Source organism: Cyanistes caeruleus, chromosome 3 (genome assembly GCF_971803275.1).
Source record: "Cyanistes caeruleus chromosome 3, bCyaCae1.hap1.1, whole genome shotgun sequence".
Classification (NCBI taxonomy): domain Eukaryota; kingdom Metazoa; phylum Chordata; class Aves; order Passeriformes; family Paridae; genus Cyanistes; species Cyanistes caeruleus.
Window position 1 is genome coordinate 101927374 of NC_141703.1, and position 18317 is coordinate 101945690.

An 18317-nucleotide genomic window follows, 5' to 3' on the forward strand; every position below is an offset into this window, starting at 1 on the left:
TCAATGCCACTTTCTCTGCTCTCTGCATGATGACACTGCCAAACCCCATCCCAGTTTCCCAAAGGGAACATATGTTTTTTTCTTGTATCCTTCCTCCACTGGGCTGCTTGCCAACACATCCCTCTCTGGGAATCCTTTGTGTGAGCTGCCATAGCTGTTGACTGACAGTGACAAAGCTCCACTGCTTGGCTGAGACTGGTGCCTTCATCCCCTGGATGCACAGGGTACCTGGCTGGGGGCTATCCTGGGCAAATGCAACCCAGGCCTTTCATACCTTCATAGGATCTTGTTTGGGCAACCTCCAGTCCCACCTTTCTTCCCTTACCTCACATCTTCCACACATCCATTTACATCCAAATAACAAGAGCACAAAACATGTTCAAAGTCCTGATCTGCGATCCAGCATGCTGATGTGCACAAATCCAGCACACTGGAATAATCAGACCTTGTTGGCTAATTCCCTCCCTAGTTTTAGGAACTTCACTGATAGTCTGCTCTGATGCACTGGTGGAAAAGTGTGGCTCAGGCTGCAAAAGAGTTTGAAAGACACCCAGGGTCCTTTCAACTTTCTGCTGAGGCTCGCAGTGATGGAACTACACAATCAAAATAGATGTGAGAAGGGAGAGGAGCCACCCGTGCAGTGAAACGGCATCCTGAAGGCATCTGCAGATTTTCCTTTAAAGTCTCATCCAATCAACATCTAACCAACAACCCCACTGCTGCCTCAGCCTGGGAATGGGACCAATCAGAGTTCACATCTCTGCCTGTGTTTCCAGCCCATTGGAGTGTGATGCTGATTGCTTTCAGACAAAGCTCCCTGCATGAGAGCAGATGCGCAGCCTCCTCCTTCAAGGTGAAAGGCAAAGTGAAATCTGGGAGGAAGCCTGAAGCTCAGCAATCAGGTCTCAAGAATTTCCTTCTGGATCTGGAAAACCTCTTCTTTTCCCATTCACCCAGCATAAAGACACTATTTGCTCTCACAGGGTGTTTATCTACCCAACTTTTCAGATGCTGAATTAGAAAACAGACAGAGATTTCTCACTGGAATATTTTGCAGGGTTGCTGGTGCCTGACTAATGGTGCTTGACTGCTGCTTATTTTTTTTATTGTGTTTTAAAAGGGTTAAAGATGTGTGATGCTGTGCAGGTGCTTTGCTGCTCAGGAAAGGGAAAAAAACAGAAGGTGATGGTCTTAAAAAAACTAGTGGCCGTCTGCAGTGAAGCTATATACTAATTAATCAGATTAATTAATCCCAAAATGGCTTGGAATGGGAGGGACCTTAAAAATAATCTCGTTCTGACCCCTGCCACAGGCAGGGACACCTTCAACTAGACCAGGTTACTCCAAGCCCCATCCAACCTGGCCTTGGAACACTTCCAGGAGCAAGGCAGCCACAGCTACTCTGGGCAACCTGTGCCAGGGCCCCACCACCCTAACAGAGAGGAATTTCTTCCCAACATCTTACCTAAATTTCCTCTACTTCAATTTGAACTCATTCCACCTTGTCTTAAGATGAAGAGTGCCCCTCTGGCTTCTTGTAGGCCCCTAGAGACACTGCTAGGTGCCGTGAGGTCTCCATGCAACATCCTCTTTTCCAGGCTGAATCACAGCTCCACCAAACAACAAACAAACAAAACCCACCCACTCAAAAAAACCCTGAACAAAAAACCTCAAACGACTAAAAAATAGTTTAAAATTTAAAGAAAAAATTAGATTAATTTAGATAATTATATAATTTAAAAATTAAATTAGATTTTAAAATTCTTAAAAATTATTATTTTATACTATCATAATATAAATATTTATATAAATTATTAAAATTCTTTAAAATGTGAAGTTTAATTTTTAACATTTTTAAAATATTCATGATTTTTTTTAAACGTAACAGCCTCCCTACCTTCTCAGCTCCTATATTGTACTGTCAACAGTACAGCTTGCATCCAGCTCACCAAAGCAGCAGCAGCAGTGTCTCCATATGCATACTGTGTGTGCAAAGTGCTGCAGGGTCCCCTCAGCTAGAGGCACTTTTTGATCAAAAAGAAATTACTAATTCAAAAAACAGTTGCCATATAATGAGCTATTAATCAAAATAAAGCAGTTATTAACAGAAAGCAAAATGTGTTTGCAATAGAACAATGCTGCAATGCTGGATTTGGGGAGGAGAAATGAGTTGGAGGCTAAAGGACTAACAGCCCCATTTGGACATATAGTATTTTAATAATAATAAATTGAATTTAATAATAATAAATTGAATTTAATAATAAAAAATAGATATACATAGATACAAACATAATGTATAAAACATTATTATATAAAATAATCTATAAAAATAAATAATATATAATTGCAAATAGTTATATATCCTTACAATGTCCTTTATATATATATATATATATATATGACATTGGAAGGGTATCTAGAATACCGAGTCAAACATCAAGAGAAATAAAACTTCCATCCTATAAAACTTCCCTAAAATGGCTCTTTCCCTCCTGGCTGGTGCTGACCACAGTAGCAGAAAGGCATCCATGCTCTTGCCACAGTGGGGCAAGGCTTAGCCAAAGACACCATATGAATAAATAAATAAACAAACAAACAAATAAATACATTCAGCTCAGAGCAAAGAACAGTGAGATTGATTCAAGACTGGGTGTAGAAGTACTTAGATATTTTGTTTAGCTGGTAGGAGACAGAAAAAGGAAATGTCATGCTCTAAATGCAAGAGGAAACAGATTTATAACAGCTCTTAGTGATTCATTTGAAAAAGAAAGGATGGGTAATATAAACAGTTTATCTCTCTCCTCTTTCTTTGCCCTTTGTCTTACAGTGGTGGCTTGAAGCCACCAAGTAAAAGTGGCATCTGCCCTACAGCATCAGCTTCTGCATCCCAAAAAAGTTGGTGGTCTCACCAGACACAGAAGTGTGTGGAAAAGGCGGATTAGAGAAGTTTGACATGATAACTGACTTAACAGACAAAAGAAATGTGAAAATCTATTTGGTTTCAGCAAAGCATTTTATCCAGGGCCGTGTGGGAAATGATTAATTAAACCAGTGAACATGAACATCAGCAGAATGGGAAACCAGGCAAGGGAAATGATGAGTGTTGGAATGCTGAGCTGCAGCCTGGAAGGAGGTTAGCAGTGTTTAACATTTTTAAGGTTGACTTTGGCACTAAAAAAGTAGGGCAACACTGATAACACTTCCTAATGACACAATATAATTAGGAACACCAATGTGTAGGAGCATCAGGAAACCACAGAGGAAGGAAAGGATTGACCTTGACTGCCATGTTCAAAATGTAATGAAAGTTAGTAGTTAATTCTAGCCTTGGTACTAATCACCAGAATTATTTTACTATGGGATGTAACTACCTAAGAAGGAGAAAAAGGAGAACAGTGTGGACATCCTTGTTTTCAAAGAGTAAATGAGAGATTCAGAATGAATCCATGATGCCCACAAACATGACTCATGAATCTTCAGTAGAAATGACAATGACATTTGATAACGATGGACATCCTTGTTATCAAAAGTATCATAATTGAATCCTCAGTAGAAATGACAATGACATTTGATAACAATGGACATCCTTATTTTCAAAGAGTAAATGAGGGATTCAGAATGAATCCATGATGCCCACAAACATGACTCATGAATCTTCAGTAGAAATGGGGACCTCATCTCCAAAGGGCAATAGTCTGCATCTCTGTTTAAGAAACAGAGATTTTATCTAGGAAGAGCTAGAGAGACAAGGTTAATAGGAAGTAAAAATTTTTATTTCCTAGCTATAGAGCTAAATGATGTGGATACTGTACTTGGAGACACTAAGCAGTGACATTTGAACAGGAGAAAATCATTAAGTATGGCAATAAAACAGAAAAAATATAAGAGAGAAATAAACCAAATACAACAGCAAACTACAACTTGTCCATTTCCAGACTGGAAACGAGTTGCAAATCATCAGAAACTGAGGTCTTGGCACACCCTTCCTGCTGGCATAATGCAACTAAAAATTCTGCATTTCTGAGACAGAGCCTTGGGTGTTATTTATAAAGACTAAACAGCAAACCAGATAATTGTCCTTCAAGGTTCAGAGGTTCCCATCCAGCTCCATGTGCCTAAACATCTCTCTGAGGTGACCCACCTGAGCAGGAGCAGAGGCATAGTTGCTCAAGCATGTTGACTCCGTCACCTGAATACCGCCTCCACCTCTTCCACCTGCTCTGCCATGTCCTAAGGCCTGCACAGACCAGTTCCAGTTTGCACACAGTCAAAGCAGCAAAATTCGGTCTTACCTACACTGCTGAGCAGCTCCTCATTAGCCTTTGGGGCTTGATGGTGTCCACCTTGAACTGATTGCAGGGAATACATTGCCAACTTGGAGCTACCTACTGCAAGTGTCCCCAGCTTGGAGACACCAGCAGTCTTTTCAGCTGATAGACTAACATCCAGAGGACATCAAGAGTGTGGTAGAATACCTCTCTGTCTGTGTGTTGTGGTTTGACACTGGCCAAATGCCAGGCACCCACAAGAGATGCTCACTCACTCTCCCCTGCTACAACTGGGCAGAGGTGAGAAAAAAAAAATAAATGAATGGTTCATGAGTTAAGGACTGAGAGAAAACACTCCAAGGGCAAAAGATGCTCAACTTAGAAGTACAAAGCAAATTTATTACTAACAAAGTCAGAGGAGGATAATGTGAAGTAAAATGAGCCCTTAAAAACACCTTTTTACCCCAACCCCTCCCTGCTTCCCATCGACAGATCAGGAAGACAGAGGGTGGGGGTTTTGGTCAGTTCATCACCCAAGATCTTCCACTGCTCAGGGAGAGAAATCCTTCCCTGATACACTATGGGGTCCCTTCCCATGGGAGACAGTTTTCTGTGAACTTCTCCAGCATCATTCCAATCTCACGATCACCGGTCCTCCCAAAACTGCTGCAATGTGAGTCTTTCCCATGGGCAAACATTCCTCCCAAAACTGCTGTGGTGTGGGTCACTCTTCCATGGGGCACAGTCCTCCAAGGACAGGCTGCTCCAGCCTGGAAGCAGGGGTCCCCTCTCTCTACCAGGTCTCTCACTGGTCTCCTCCAGGCATCCACCCACTCTGATGTTGGTACCTCCCCCATGGGCTGTGGGTGGATCTCTGCATCCCCCATGGATCCCCATGGACTGCAGGGGGACAGCCTGCTTCACCATGGTCATCCCCATGGCCTGAAGAGAAATCTGGGCTCTGGTGCCTGGAGAACCTCCTCCTCCTCCTTGTCCACTTACCTTGGTGTCTCCATGTTGTTTCTCTCACATGGTCTCACCTCCTCCTCTTCTCTGGTTATAGAAAAACTGTGCCCCACTTTGTTTTGATTTTCTTCTTAAATGTTATCACAGAAGCATTACCAACATGTCCCGGGCTTGTCTAGTGGGATGTCCATCTTCAGAGCCATCAGGACCAGGCTGCTCCAAGCCACATCCAGCCTGTCCTTGGACCCTTCCAGGGATGATGTAGCCACAGCTTCTCCAGGCAACCTGTGCCAGGGCCTCACCACCCTCACAGCCAAGAATTTCTCCCTGATATCACTTCTAACCCTGTCCTCTGACATTGGGAAGCCATTCCCCTTGTTCTGCCCCTCCAGGCCCTTGCTCAAAGTCCCTCTCTGGCTCTTGGAGCCCCTTTAGGCACTTTAGGTATCCCCAGAACCTTCTCTTTTCCAGTCTGAACACCCCCAGTTCCCCCAGCCGGTCTTCAGAACAAGGAGGAGTATGAATTTCCTGCCCTTTTTTATCTTGGTCCAGCCTTCCTGAGTGGACATCCCTCCCTAAATTATCTCTGCTGTATCTCTGAAAACCACAGCAGCAAGTCTCCAGCGCTGACTCATTTGTCTCTATAGCTACTACAAATTCTCATTTGCTCCACATCTTTAGTAACTCCAGGGTTTGAGATGAATGACAGAGCATTAGCAACAGGCAATTCATTAGTACTAGAGGCAGTCCAAAATTTTCCACTGAAGCCTATATTGTTTTGTTTCCTCTGCTAGGAAAGGAAGTTGGTGAGAGAGAAAGAATAATTGGTTTGGTTTGGTAAAAAAAAAAAAAAAAAAAATTCAAATCTGGTTTTGTAATATTACTCCTCAGGGGGAAATTAATTTTCTTAGTACTCATGTCGATACTTTACAAAGGGAGTAAATGGTTTCCCTTTTGTATCTTTTTTCTTCAGGGAATAAAGGTAACAAAATAAGCAGAATGTAAGACAAAGAAAGGAGAGGGGAACATCCAAGAAACAATTCTGTAATTTTCCCATAATTTTCAAATAAAAATGGAAAGCATTCATTCCTTCTTTTATTTTTGCCAAATGTGCTTCTAATTTTTTCACATCCATCAGCAAATGCCGCTGTGTGCACATTTTGTCACTTGCTCTCTCTGGTCCCAAATCCCCAGGGTCAGGTCCAGCCCCCTCCACCCTTTGGTGCAGTAGGGAGAAAGGCTCTGCCCATCCCATCCAGAAGTTCAGGGGGAGAAATCCCTTCACCCAACACAGATAAAGCCCTCACAGAACTGAACAAGGCTTCATCCACCACCAGTGGCTTTCCAAGGGGCTAGTCACTGACCTGACTGAAGGATTCCCTAGTCCTTGGTCCCTCAGGGTCCACAGGCCACCCTGAGAAGCAGGACCAAAGAGAAGAGGGGGGTGAAGGAGATGTAATCTGCCTTGGTAACTTGTAAACTTGGGCAGCTCATATGCTGGGGAGGGAAACTGAGGCAAGAAACCCCTCAGTGCTGGAACCTTGCTTGACCACGGCACAGCCAGTGAGAGCAGTGGGAATAAGTACACATATAAATCCCATATATAACTGAATAGTTAATAAATTATCATTAATAAATATCTAAATATAAATATATAAATAATGCAGATATTATGAACGAGATAAAGAAATACTAGAAATATTGGAAATAAATCCTATTTGTTCTGTAGGATCCTTGGGCACAGGCAGTCTCTGGCAGACATCCACAGTCCTGCCACTCTGCCCTCACTGAAGGCTTCTGGCTCAAATGCTAATACAAACAAATCACTCATTCCTCTGGCTGGGAGGAACCTCCATCTTCCATGGACATCACCACCAGGCACCACCTCTGCTGTGTACCTCTGGGTGGACCTGGGAGGAGGTCACAGGCACATGGTCTTTGTGATATTCATCTGTCTAGGTACACACAGGTTAGAAAAGAGAATTCTTCCCTTTAGCGTGGACTTCCCCCATGACCTTGGGCTAGTAGCTTACTCTATCCCATGCTCTCAGGTATTCCTCACATGGAAATAGTACCCAGTGGGACAGAGTGAGCTTAACTATTGCTGATTTGCTCTTTGGTTTCACCAAGGAATTGTATACCAGCCTTGGTAACACTGATTTGCATCAGTGACAGAAGACTAAGGAAATCTCCCCCCCACTCTCTGCTGATGGGGAGCCTTGATCCACGCACAAGGAAGAAAAGCCCCATGTAAGCCATCCTTGCTCCTCTCTAGCAAGAGGTCATTAGGAGGTAATTTTTGGCTCCTGGGTGGCCCATAAGGTTGCTCCAATAGGCTGTGAGTCTTCATCCTTGGAGATGTTCAATACCCACCGAGTACGTCAGCAGACAGGATCTTGGTAGTAATTAGGATTTGGAGAATTTGGTTTTTAAAAAGAACCCAAAGAATAAACAGCACTTAGAAGATGCCTAATTTGAACAGAAAATGAGAACAATTAGCCAAAACATCACTTATTCATTAATGAAGAGGTGCTCATGTTCTACGGTTGAGCGTCAGAGCAAACACTTCTGCAATATGCGGCAAGGAAGAAAAACATGGAAGTGGGAAAACACTTTCTCAAGTGGAAAGAGAAGGCCTAAGAGTATTGTGAAAGCCAACAAGCAACACAAAGAAAGCTGAATCCTTCTAGTTCTTCTTAGGTTTAACATCCCTGCTGATCCAACCCCTTTCCTTGAGGGGGAATCCTAGCCCAGTGCATTAGGAATTTGCTGGAGCAGACTGGAGGGATAGGAAGGTGAGCAATCTGCATTTAAATATGCAAAGAAATCTAATTATCCTTTGTAGCAGTGGAAGAGAAGCAACACATCGGCTCTCCAGTTCCAGGGGAACTTTCTGCTTTAGCCCTGCTGTCTCCAGCACAAGCCCAGAGGAGCAGACAAAAAGCTGAGTCTCAGTTCACAGCGGATTTAAGAGCTGTGTCACTCCTAGAGATCCCTTTCCCCACACTCTCAACCCCTGCAAAACAGAGGCCCCAAAAATCCCTGGCCATTTTCTTGTGTCTCAGCACCAAGTCACTACTCTATGCACCTGAGCCCCCAGCAATATCCAGTGAGAGCTGATGCCAAAAGACAGCAGAAATCAAGATCTCACTGCTTGAAGTGTTTCCCACTTACACAGGGGGGAAAGCAGATGACTGACAGCTTTTCTGCACCACCAGTGGGACGGAGAAGTCAAGTCACAGCTGCCACCTCTAATCTCTCCAGGAAGGAAAATAAATAATTCAAAGGCATAAACACCTCAGCATTCACACAGCTATAGGGAAAAGCAAAAAGGCTGCAATCACACTTTTGTCACCACAACCCCCAGCTTTGCTCTATGCCCCCCTCACCCTGGTCTCGGCAGTGGCGGGCTCTGACAAAGAAAGCACTGGAAAACACAACCACAGCAAACCCTCCTTGCAAAACGTACATGCAGGGCAGCCACCCCGTCACTTCTGCTTCTGCATTCCCAACACACTGAACATTGACCCAGAGAGAAAAAAGCAGCTCACTGCAAGGAGTTTCACACTCTGAATCCCCAACAAAGTCTACTGCTGAGGTGAAATAAGGGCATCCATTTCTAGTTGGCTGGGGAGCTGTTAGGGGGAGACAGAAAGATGTGTCATCCCCTGCTGCGCTGCATTAAAACATGGCAGCATCTCAAGGCTGCCCCACCCAAGCGGCCTAGGATACAGATCCCTCATCCTGGCGCATAGCTGGGATGCTTTGTCTTGAGCACGGGCCAGCCTGAGATGCCTCCTGGGATGCTCCTGCGTGTCGGGCATCCCATTCCTGCGTGGGCCCCCTGAGATGCGGTCAGGCTGCTGATCCTTTGGGTTGGCTGCAGCAATACAGCCAGGGATGTGCTTGGAAAGGACTAGAGGCGATTTGCACATCCCCACGGAGGTGACCCCAAACATTACCCCTGTGGAAATCCAAGGTGGCGGCTGTCTCTGAATTTTGTAATGCAGTGGCGGCGGGGGAGTGGGGTGGGGACGACGGCACGACACAAAGGCACTCAAACCCGCTGCCAAACCCGCTGCCGACAAAAAGTGTCCACAATAGCACAATACCTACTGCCCCATCATCGATTCCCAGAGAGATGGGGAATTTAAGGACACCCCCCCGGCAGGAAATCTGCAAGCCCCCCCCGGAATGTTTCGCAGCCGCACTCCCAGGGTGGGATGCTCCTCCGGGGAAGCGCCAAGAGGGACCAGATAAGACCGGGCAAGGGCGCGGCAGACTGGGGATCTAGACGGATGGGGGTGGGGACGGGGAGATGTCTTCTCACCTGTAGGACGAGCTGACCCCCGCCGCCACCTCCTCTTTGATCTGCCTGTTGACAGCATCGGCAGCCGCCCGGCCCCGGCTGGGCTCCGCCGGCTGCCCGCCCGCCTCATCCGGCCTCTTCCGACCCTTCTCTCTCCCGTCCCCGGGCCGCACTGCTTTGGGATGCTCATCCTCCACCTCGGCGTGTTCCTCCTTCTTCTCGGCAGCGAGGTGCACCTTCCGCCGCTTCTCCTGAGCCGCTTTCTCCGGGGGAGCGCGGTCCAGGGCCAGGACGGGGGAAGGTCCCGCTTTGGGGATCCAGGGATGGTCGCCCCGCTTGGGGATGGGCCAGGCACGGAAATCCTTCTGGTACTGCGTCTCCTTCTCGAAGGGAGTGTCCGAGGGCTGGTACTCGCTCTTGGGTTTGCAGCTCGGCTCCGGCCGCTGCACCTTCCAAGGCTTGTAGTCGTGCCGCATGACGGAGTCGGCCGGAGGAGAGGCGTGCGGGGCCGGGCCGGGCCGGGCGGGGCCGGGAGTCGGCTCGCTGCCCGCGGCCCCCGCCGCCGCCTCGCCGCCGGGCTGGGTCTCGATGGGGGCCGCGGGGCGCGGCGGGGGCGCGGCGGGATGCTCGGTGGCCTCCGAGTATTTGGTGAAAACGAGGGGGACGGCAATGTCCGCCTTATCCAGCTGGTTCCAGAAGCGGGCTATGCAGCAGGCACGGGTGATGCAGGGCCACGCCATGGCGGGCCCGCACCGGGAGCGACCGCTCCGCGCTCCGAGCCCCGCACCGCTCTCCGCCCCGAGCTCCGCGCTCCGCAACCGGGGGGCGGGCCGGGGAGGCGGCGCTTGCACACGCACGGGCAAGGCACGGACATGCGCCACACACCTGCACATCCCCGCACCTGCACACGCGTGTGCCTCCTGGCTCTGTGTGTACCCACACCTGCACATCCACACACCTGCACACGCGTGTGGTTCCTGGCTGTGAGTGTGCCCACCCGCACATCCACACACCTGCACACGCATGTGCCTCCTGGCTGTGAGTGTGCCCACCCGCACATCCCCGCACCTGCACACGCGTGTGGTTCCTGGCTGTGAGTGTGCCCCACCCGCACATCCACACACCTGCACACGCGTGTGGTTCCTGGCTGTGAGTGTGCCCCACCCGCACATCCACACACCTGCACACGCGTGTGGCTCCTGGCTGTGAGTGTGCCTACACCTGCACATCCACACACCTGCACACGCGTGTGCCTCCTGGCTGTGAGTGTGCCACACCTGCACATCCACACACCTGCACACGCGTGTGCCTCCTGGCTGTGAGTGTGCCACACCTGCACATCCACACACCTGCACACGCGTGTGGCTCCTGGCTGTGAGTGTGCCACACCTGCACATCCCCGCACCTGCACACGCGTGTGGTTCCTGGCTGTGAGTGTGCCCCACCCGCACATCCACGCACCTGCACACGCGTGTGCCTCCTGGCTGTGAGTGTGCCCCACCCGCACATCCCCGCACCTGCACACGCGTGTGGTTCCTGGCTCTGTGTGTGCCCCACCCGCACATCCACACACCTGCACACGCGTGTGCCTCCTGGCTCTGTGTGTACCCACACCTGCCAACATACGCATGTACAAGGCATTCATGTGTGCACCCGCATGCAGGGTCACGGCAACCTGCACATGCACATGTAAGACGTGCCCGTGTATGTGCACACACCTGCACTGCCACAGAGCTGCACAGCTGCACACATACGAGGAGACACACCCATGTGGCCCATGTGTGCACAGACCTGCATACTTCATACACACCTCGACAGACACTTCTGCACAATCACACACCTGCCAGACATGCAAACCCAACAAACACCCCTGTGTGTGTGCACACATGCATGGTCACACACCTCCACACGAATCTGCAAGGCTCCCGTGTGTGCAAACACATGCATGTGTGGTCACACACACCTGCAGGCATACATCAGAGATTCATGTGTTTGTTTGCACACGTACATCTGCACAGTCACACACCAGAGCACAAACATGCGAGAAATGCCCATGCATGTGTGCACACACACAAATGCTTGGTCACATACCTGCACACATATGTGTGAGGTGCTCATGTGTTCATGCACATGCATGCATGGTCACTCACACCTGCACACACACGTGCACAGGAATGCAAACACACGTGCAAGACACGCTTGTGTGCACACACCTGCACAGGCATACGTGCACATGCACACACAGGTCAGCTCACACACACACACACACACACATTTGCACACAGACACATGGACATGCAAAACCACACAAATCACATTCACATGTGTAGGTTCTCATGTAAGTGTAAATGCAGTGCACACTGACATTTGTACACACAGGTGTGCACACACATGTACACACACACGACTGCATACACATGGAAGCACATCCAAACACATGCATGTACACCCAAACCTGTACACATACACTTCCCCCTGTACACACATGCACAAACATGCACATGAACAACTGTGAAAATACACCCCCATGCACAACACTATGCACAGTGTTCACATGTGCAAGCACATACGTGCACACTACATAAATATGAATGTGCACACAGATATGAACACACACACAACTAGACGTGTCTGCCCACTCACATGTGCACATGCACACTTGTATGCACAAGCACATGCCCCTATACAAATGCATGCACACATGTGCACATACACACAGTCACACACACACATGTCCAGTCTCACAAATGAGCACATGCTGTACACATGGATGTGAACATGTGAACCTGTGCACCCATGCACAGATAGATATAGATACACAGATAGATACAGATAGATGTAGACACAACAGGGGTGTGCTTCCATGTGCATACACTCATGCACAGATGCTTGCACACACGTGTGCACATATGGGAGCTGCCCATTTGTGTGCACACATATGTGCAGACACACATACCCACACATTTTATCTCTTTTATTTTGCCTCTTTTGCAGTTGAAAACCCAAACCAAAACATCCCCCAGCCACCTCCTGCTGAAGGCTTCCTCTGAAATCTGATTCTCATGGTGGAATCACAGCCCCAAATCCCACCCTTCTAGCCTTGCCTGCACCTTCACCCCATCCATTATACCAGCCGTCCAGCCCTTCCTCCATCCCTCCATTTCTCCATCAGTCCCTCCATCCCTCCCTCTCTCCATTCCTCCCTTTGTTTCTTTATCCCTTCATTCCTCCATCACTCTATCACTCCATACCTCCATCTTTCCATTCATCCCTCTATTTCCATCCCTATATCACTCCATTCCATTCTCCCACTGTCCCTCCATCACTCCCTCAACCCCTCTATTCTTCTCTGCATCTTTCTCTTTATTCCCTGGTGCCAATAAAGTCCATTTGCACTCAAATCACATCTATACTTGAAGCCCCCCAGCCTTTGTCAGCCTTGTGGCACTGCCAGCATTTCCACTGAGAGCAGAACTCCAATAAAACCAGTGAAATTCACACACCCAAATGCTGAATTACAAAGAGAAAAAGCAATTCCCACTCATCAGTGACTGCAGCTGCTGGGAGTTCAGTGAAAGACGGGATTACCCCTGCGGGGATTGCTTCTCTACTACAAAGCACTGTATCCCCTTATTGATTCTTAACCCCTGAGGATTTTGGGCTTGGGTTTGATTTTTTTTTCTTTGCTTGTCTTTGCCTGGAATGGCTTAATTTAATTCTTACCTGTAGGCAGATTGTGGAAACTCATTTTATGGATGGTATTTGAGCCCTCCGTGCTGGGGATAGATGGTTCAAAGAGCTGCTTTCGGAAAGAGAATAAATAAGTATCAACTTATAAATAAGTATCAGTGTCTCTATATAGACATTGCTTTGTCTTCCAGAATTATATCATTCCTGCTATTACATCCAGTGCAATTAAAAGGGAGGATTACAATTAAAGATTTAGGAAGCTCCTCAGTATTTCCCAAGTTGGGACCCAAGCCATAGTGTTCTGGGCCATCAATACACCATGTATCACCTTTGTAAGTGTGCAGTGTACTTCTGTGCTCATCTCTGCTTAGGCTGGGTTTTGAAACAGAATCACAGGATCATTGAGGTTGGAAAAGTCCCCTGGGATCACTGAGTCCAACCATTCTGTCAGCACTGCCAAGGCCACCACTAAACATGTCCCAAATGCCACATGTACATGGCTTTTAAATCCCTCCAGGGATAGGGACTTCACCATTGCCTTGTGCAGTCTTTGCCACAGCTTGACAACCCTGTCCATGAAGAATATCCAATCTAAACCTCCCCTGGTACAACTTGAGACCATTTCCTCTTGTGTTGTTTGTTACCTGGGAGCAGAGCCCAACCTCCACCTGGCTCCAGCCTCCCTCCAAGGAGTTATTACAAATGGAGATGAGCTTAGACAAGTTCTGTCTTTGACTCAGATTTCTGGCAGTAGCTCTGTTTGGGGGGGCCTGCACCCAGATTGCTTGTTTGCAAGTTCCTAATAATGTCTGATTAGGTCTATTGCAGAATGAATTATTTCTTGAATAGACACAAAATTAACAGACATAAGACTTTGAACAGTCTTTCTACACAGGGTAAACAAAAAAGAACTACTAGTAGATAAAATACATAATCCACAATTAAGTACCTATATTACAGCTAGCTAAGAAATAGTGTAGATTAGGATTCAATATAACTACCAGATTGATGATGGAGTACACATAGAATTCTTTCACTCATTTTTCGGGAAAGTATCCACATTATTTGCATCCAAAATCTAGGGAGAAGTCCTACATAGTTCCCAGGTGTGTGTGTGTATGAAGCTTCTGCCTCTGTAAAAGTTTGTGTAGCTTTAATAGTTTGTAACATAAAGTGTCTGTCAGTCAGGAATTCCAACTTATCTCCCCAGTCTTGTTCTCAAGGCAGTTGTTTATTGGGATTTCCACCCCTGGGGCCAGAGAGAAGTATCTCACTAGCTAGGCAAGCTGGCCTGGGTTGTCTTGTCAATTCATGTGGGGGTGGGGGGAGAATGTCTGGAGCTGTCAAACCATCTGATGGACAGAGCAGATGAGCTCTTCTGTGGTAGTGGGGGAAGTCCTGCCACAGGAGTTGAAGACAGTGAGAAGGTTCCACATATACACCTTAAACCATCTATGGGACCCATAGAATGACAATTTACTTATGACTTTATTCAAAAAAACCTCAAAAATCAAATATTTTAAGGACATTGTTAATACAAGGATGTGTCACTTCTAATCATATACTACAATATGACATGTAAAAGCTAAGACAAAGAGATGTTTCCTTTGATAATTTTGAATTAGTTTGATTGTAAAAAAAAGGTAAATAGTACTTTCAAGAGAATCGTATCTATAAATATGCATAGATATAGTTATTTACAAGTTATTTATATATCATTAGTTATTTAGCTAAGGATAGTTAACAAAGCCAGCTGTTCTATGAGTCATTACTGAAAGACTTCTTTTAAAGATATGATAGGGAAGCCTTCCTAGTCTGGACAGGCTCTGCAGTGCTGGCCTCTGTCTTCCCCTGCTCTGCTCGCAGGATGGCTGTGTCCTCACATGGGGTACCATGTGTTACATGCGGTCGTGGGTTGGAGACAGATTCATGACTTAAGTCCAATGATCATGAGATAAAAAGGCTGTTTAATTGTTCAGAACTTCTTTTTACAGGGGGTTTAAATTTACTGGGCTTAGACAACTGATTGGTCTGGGTCTTAACACCGCCCAGCTCCTTGATCAGTGATATGTCTGCATTTGGATTAGATGGGACTGGTTGAGAGTCCCCTGTGTAGGTTTGAATCCAATCTATCTTTACCTTTTCCAGGGATTTTACTTCTAGGCTGGTTGAGTTTGGGGGTCTGATATGGCCAGATTAATCTGGCATCTACAAACCAACTGCACAGTCACAATTTTTGAGAGCGTGAACCCCATCTTGACCTGTGAACTGCTGCCCACAGAGGCCCCACATATGTTTCTGGAGTTTCCTTCAGAAAACCTTTTGAAGTGCATCTGTATTGCTGTTTCAGGACTTGTTGCACTGAGAGCTATTAGTGAAATGAGTTGTTCTGAATATAACAGCAAAGTTTTGTGGGAAGAAGGACAGGGACCTGTTGGAATGAGTCCAGAGGAGGCCACTAAGATGATCACAGGGCTGAAGCCCATTTATTCTGGAGACAGACTTGGAGAGCTGGGGCTGTTCAGTCTGGACAAGTAAAGACTGTGGAGACCTTAGAGGCCCTGCCAGTCCCTGAAGAGGTTCCAGGAGCTGAAGAGGTGTTGGGGTCAGAAACACAGAAAATAAGCCCTTATTTGTTGTGCCTGGCTCTAACACCCAAGAAAGCACTGAGTTTAGCACAACACCATGGAGACAGCTTTTAAAGTTAAGCAGAAAAACTGGGAATGTGAGTGTGTAAGTAGACAGAGTTTTCTTAAATCACTGGGTGAGAAAGTTAGTTTAAGGCTTCGGCTATGTTAGAGAATAAAAGACAATAAGGAGGATTTAGGCCGTTGTCCCTTTCTCCTTCTTCTTCCTTCTTCATCTTCTTCTTCTAAGGGTTTTTGGGTAATAATGAGTGATTGGATAAAGAAATCTGCAGTGCAGCACACAGGTGTTGGGTCAATGGGTGACTAAGAAAAATAACTTAATTGGCATTTGATTATTGGACAAATAGACATATAAAAGACCTTAGGGAGATTCTTCGCTCTCCATTTTGCACCTTTCTATCTTAGTGTATGTAGCTCCTTGTACTCTGTATATATGTAATATAGATAAGGAAAGAATAAACAACTAAGCCTGAACATGAGAAAACAGTCTCTCTCTCATCAGTCTTGGTCCTGGGAAAAAAGAACCCACCCACCATTGTCGCATCCTGACAAAGAGGGACTTTGGACAAGGGCCTGGAATGGCAGAACAAGCAGAAGTGGCTTCCCACTGACAGAGGGAAGGGTTAGAAGGGGTATCAGGGAAAAATTCTTGTCTGTGAGGGTGGTGAGGCCCTGGCACAGGTTGTCCAGAGAACCTGTGACTGCCCCATGCCTGGAAGTATTCAAGGCCACACTGGATGTGGCTTGGAGCAACCAGGTCTAGTGGAAGATGTCCCCACCCTTGGCAGAAGAGTGGAGTAAGATGATCTTTTGAAGTCACAAACCATTCTGTGATTCTGAGATATTAGTGTGTTCTGGAGGGTGCAAACCTGTACGAATACATTGCAACAGCTCCCACTCTGGAGCTAATCCATGTCCTAGCTCTGCATTCAGCAGTGCCATCACGCAGGGGTTTGCACGGCATCTTGAGCATGTTTGGGGACTGGGGATTGGCATGTGCACGAAGGGCTTTTGAGCCTCTTTTTGAGAGTCCCTCATCTGCAGCAGGCCTTGGCTCAAGCCACATGGAAATGCTCAGTCATGCATTAATCATCTTTATTTATAACAAACATCATGGTCAAAACTGCCTTGTGAGGTTTTGCAGCATCAGGAGACTTTGCTGCTCTGCAGATACCGTGCAGACCCAGCTGGTGTTAGAAGCTGCAGAATTTTAAAAATTGCTTAGTGTCTCAGTGGAATATATGACTATATTTCTATATCTATATCTGTATCTTTATCCTGAAGCATGGTTGCTTATTCTTGTTCAGGAATCAGCTATGGAAAAGCATCATGAAGTAAAATCCATTCACTCTAATCAGCGTAATTGATGTGTTGGCTGCAAGCATCTCTGAGAGAGGATGGGAGTGAAAAAAAAGAAAAAAAATCTGTTTTTAAATTACAACCATCATGGCAGGAAGGAGGAATTCCTTCTCCAGCCTCCTCTGGAGGTGATACCACATTGTGGGACATGAGGAGGTGGTCAAGGACATGGGTGTCATACAGCATCAGACTGTATCAGTCTGGGGCACAATCCTGCCAAAAAGTTCACTATTAGGAAGAAATTCCTCCCTCTGAGGGTGGTGAGGCACTTGCACAGATTCCCCAGAGAAGCTGTGGCTAATCCATCCCTGGAAGTGCTGGACAGGGCTTGGAGTAACTTAGTCTAGTGGAAGATGTCTCTGTCCATGACAGGGGGTGGAACAGGATGATATTTAAGGTCTCTGTCAACCCAAACCAGTCTGTGATTGTATGATGATGCTAAAGGCATGATGGTGTGGTACAAACCAGAGCAAGACCAATATTTTGCAGCCCCCAAAATCATCTCTGACTTTGAGCAGAGCCCCAAGCAGTGGTTCCTTTCCCTATCCATGCTGGGATCCACTGGTGTGGAGGCAAGGAATCAAGGCCAAGCATCCCCTGTGCAAGGATATCCAGGATGTTTTGGAAACTGATTAATAAGGTACTGATTATCACAGTTTGTTGTCTGTGATCTGGGGTCCAGTCCCACCAGGAGGTGGCAATAATTCCGAGATGGGTACAGTGGAGTGCCCAAGATAGATTTTAATGTTCACAGAAAGACCTCATGGTCCGTTGGCTGCAATCCGAAGACCCATGGGCATGATGGGCTTCACAATACCTAGGGTTACCTGGGGCTGAACAGCCAATTGTAGCCACAGGACAAGGTTTTGACCTAATAAGTCTAAAGTCATGCCTATTCTGGATGTCTCTATCAGCATCTTCCCAGGACTCCACATTCCAGGGCCTCAGATTTATCCCCTCTATGCTAGGAACTTTGCCCAGGGTATGATCTATCCTAGGTAATTCAGTTCCCACACCTGATGAGCCTGCTTCTCCTGGCAGTATCACATGAAGCCAGGGCACCTTTCAGTCAAACTT

At 46.8% G+C, this 18317-nt stretch overlaps 1 protein-coding gene across 4 annotated transcripts in view; it reads right to left on the reverse strand.

Moving 5' to 3' along the window:
* The window catches only part of MAP6 (microtubule associated protein 6), a 47338-nt gene extending 36994 nt beyond the window's left edge, over nt 1-10344 (reverse strand). For 3 of the 4 annotated variants that reach the window (XR_015285152.1, XM_086883386.1, XM_086883385.1), the window contains exon 1: nt 9565-10344. Coding sequence is in view for 3 of the 4 variants with exons in the window: in XM_086883386.1 (XP_086739512.1) it covers nt 9565-10283 (719 nt within the window). In the remaining variant the exon portion in view is untranslated. The remainder of the gene's footprint in view (nt 1-9564) is intronic. The other variant, XM_023946444.2, reaches the window with a different exon arrangement.
* Between the last annotated feature and the right edge of the window lie 7973 nt (nt 10345-18317).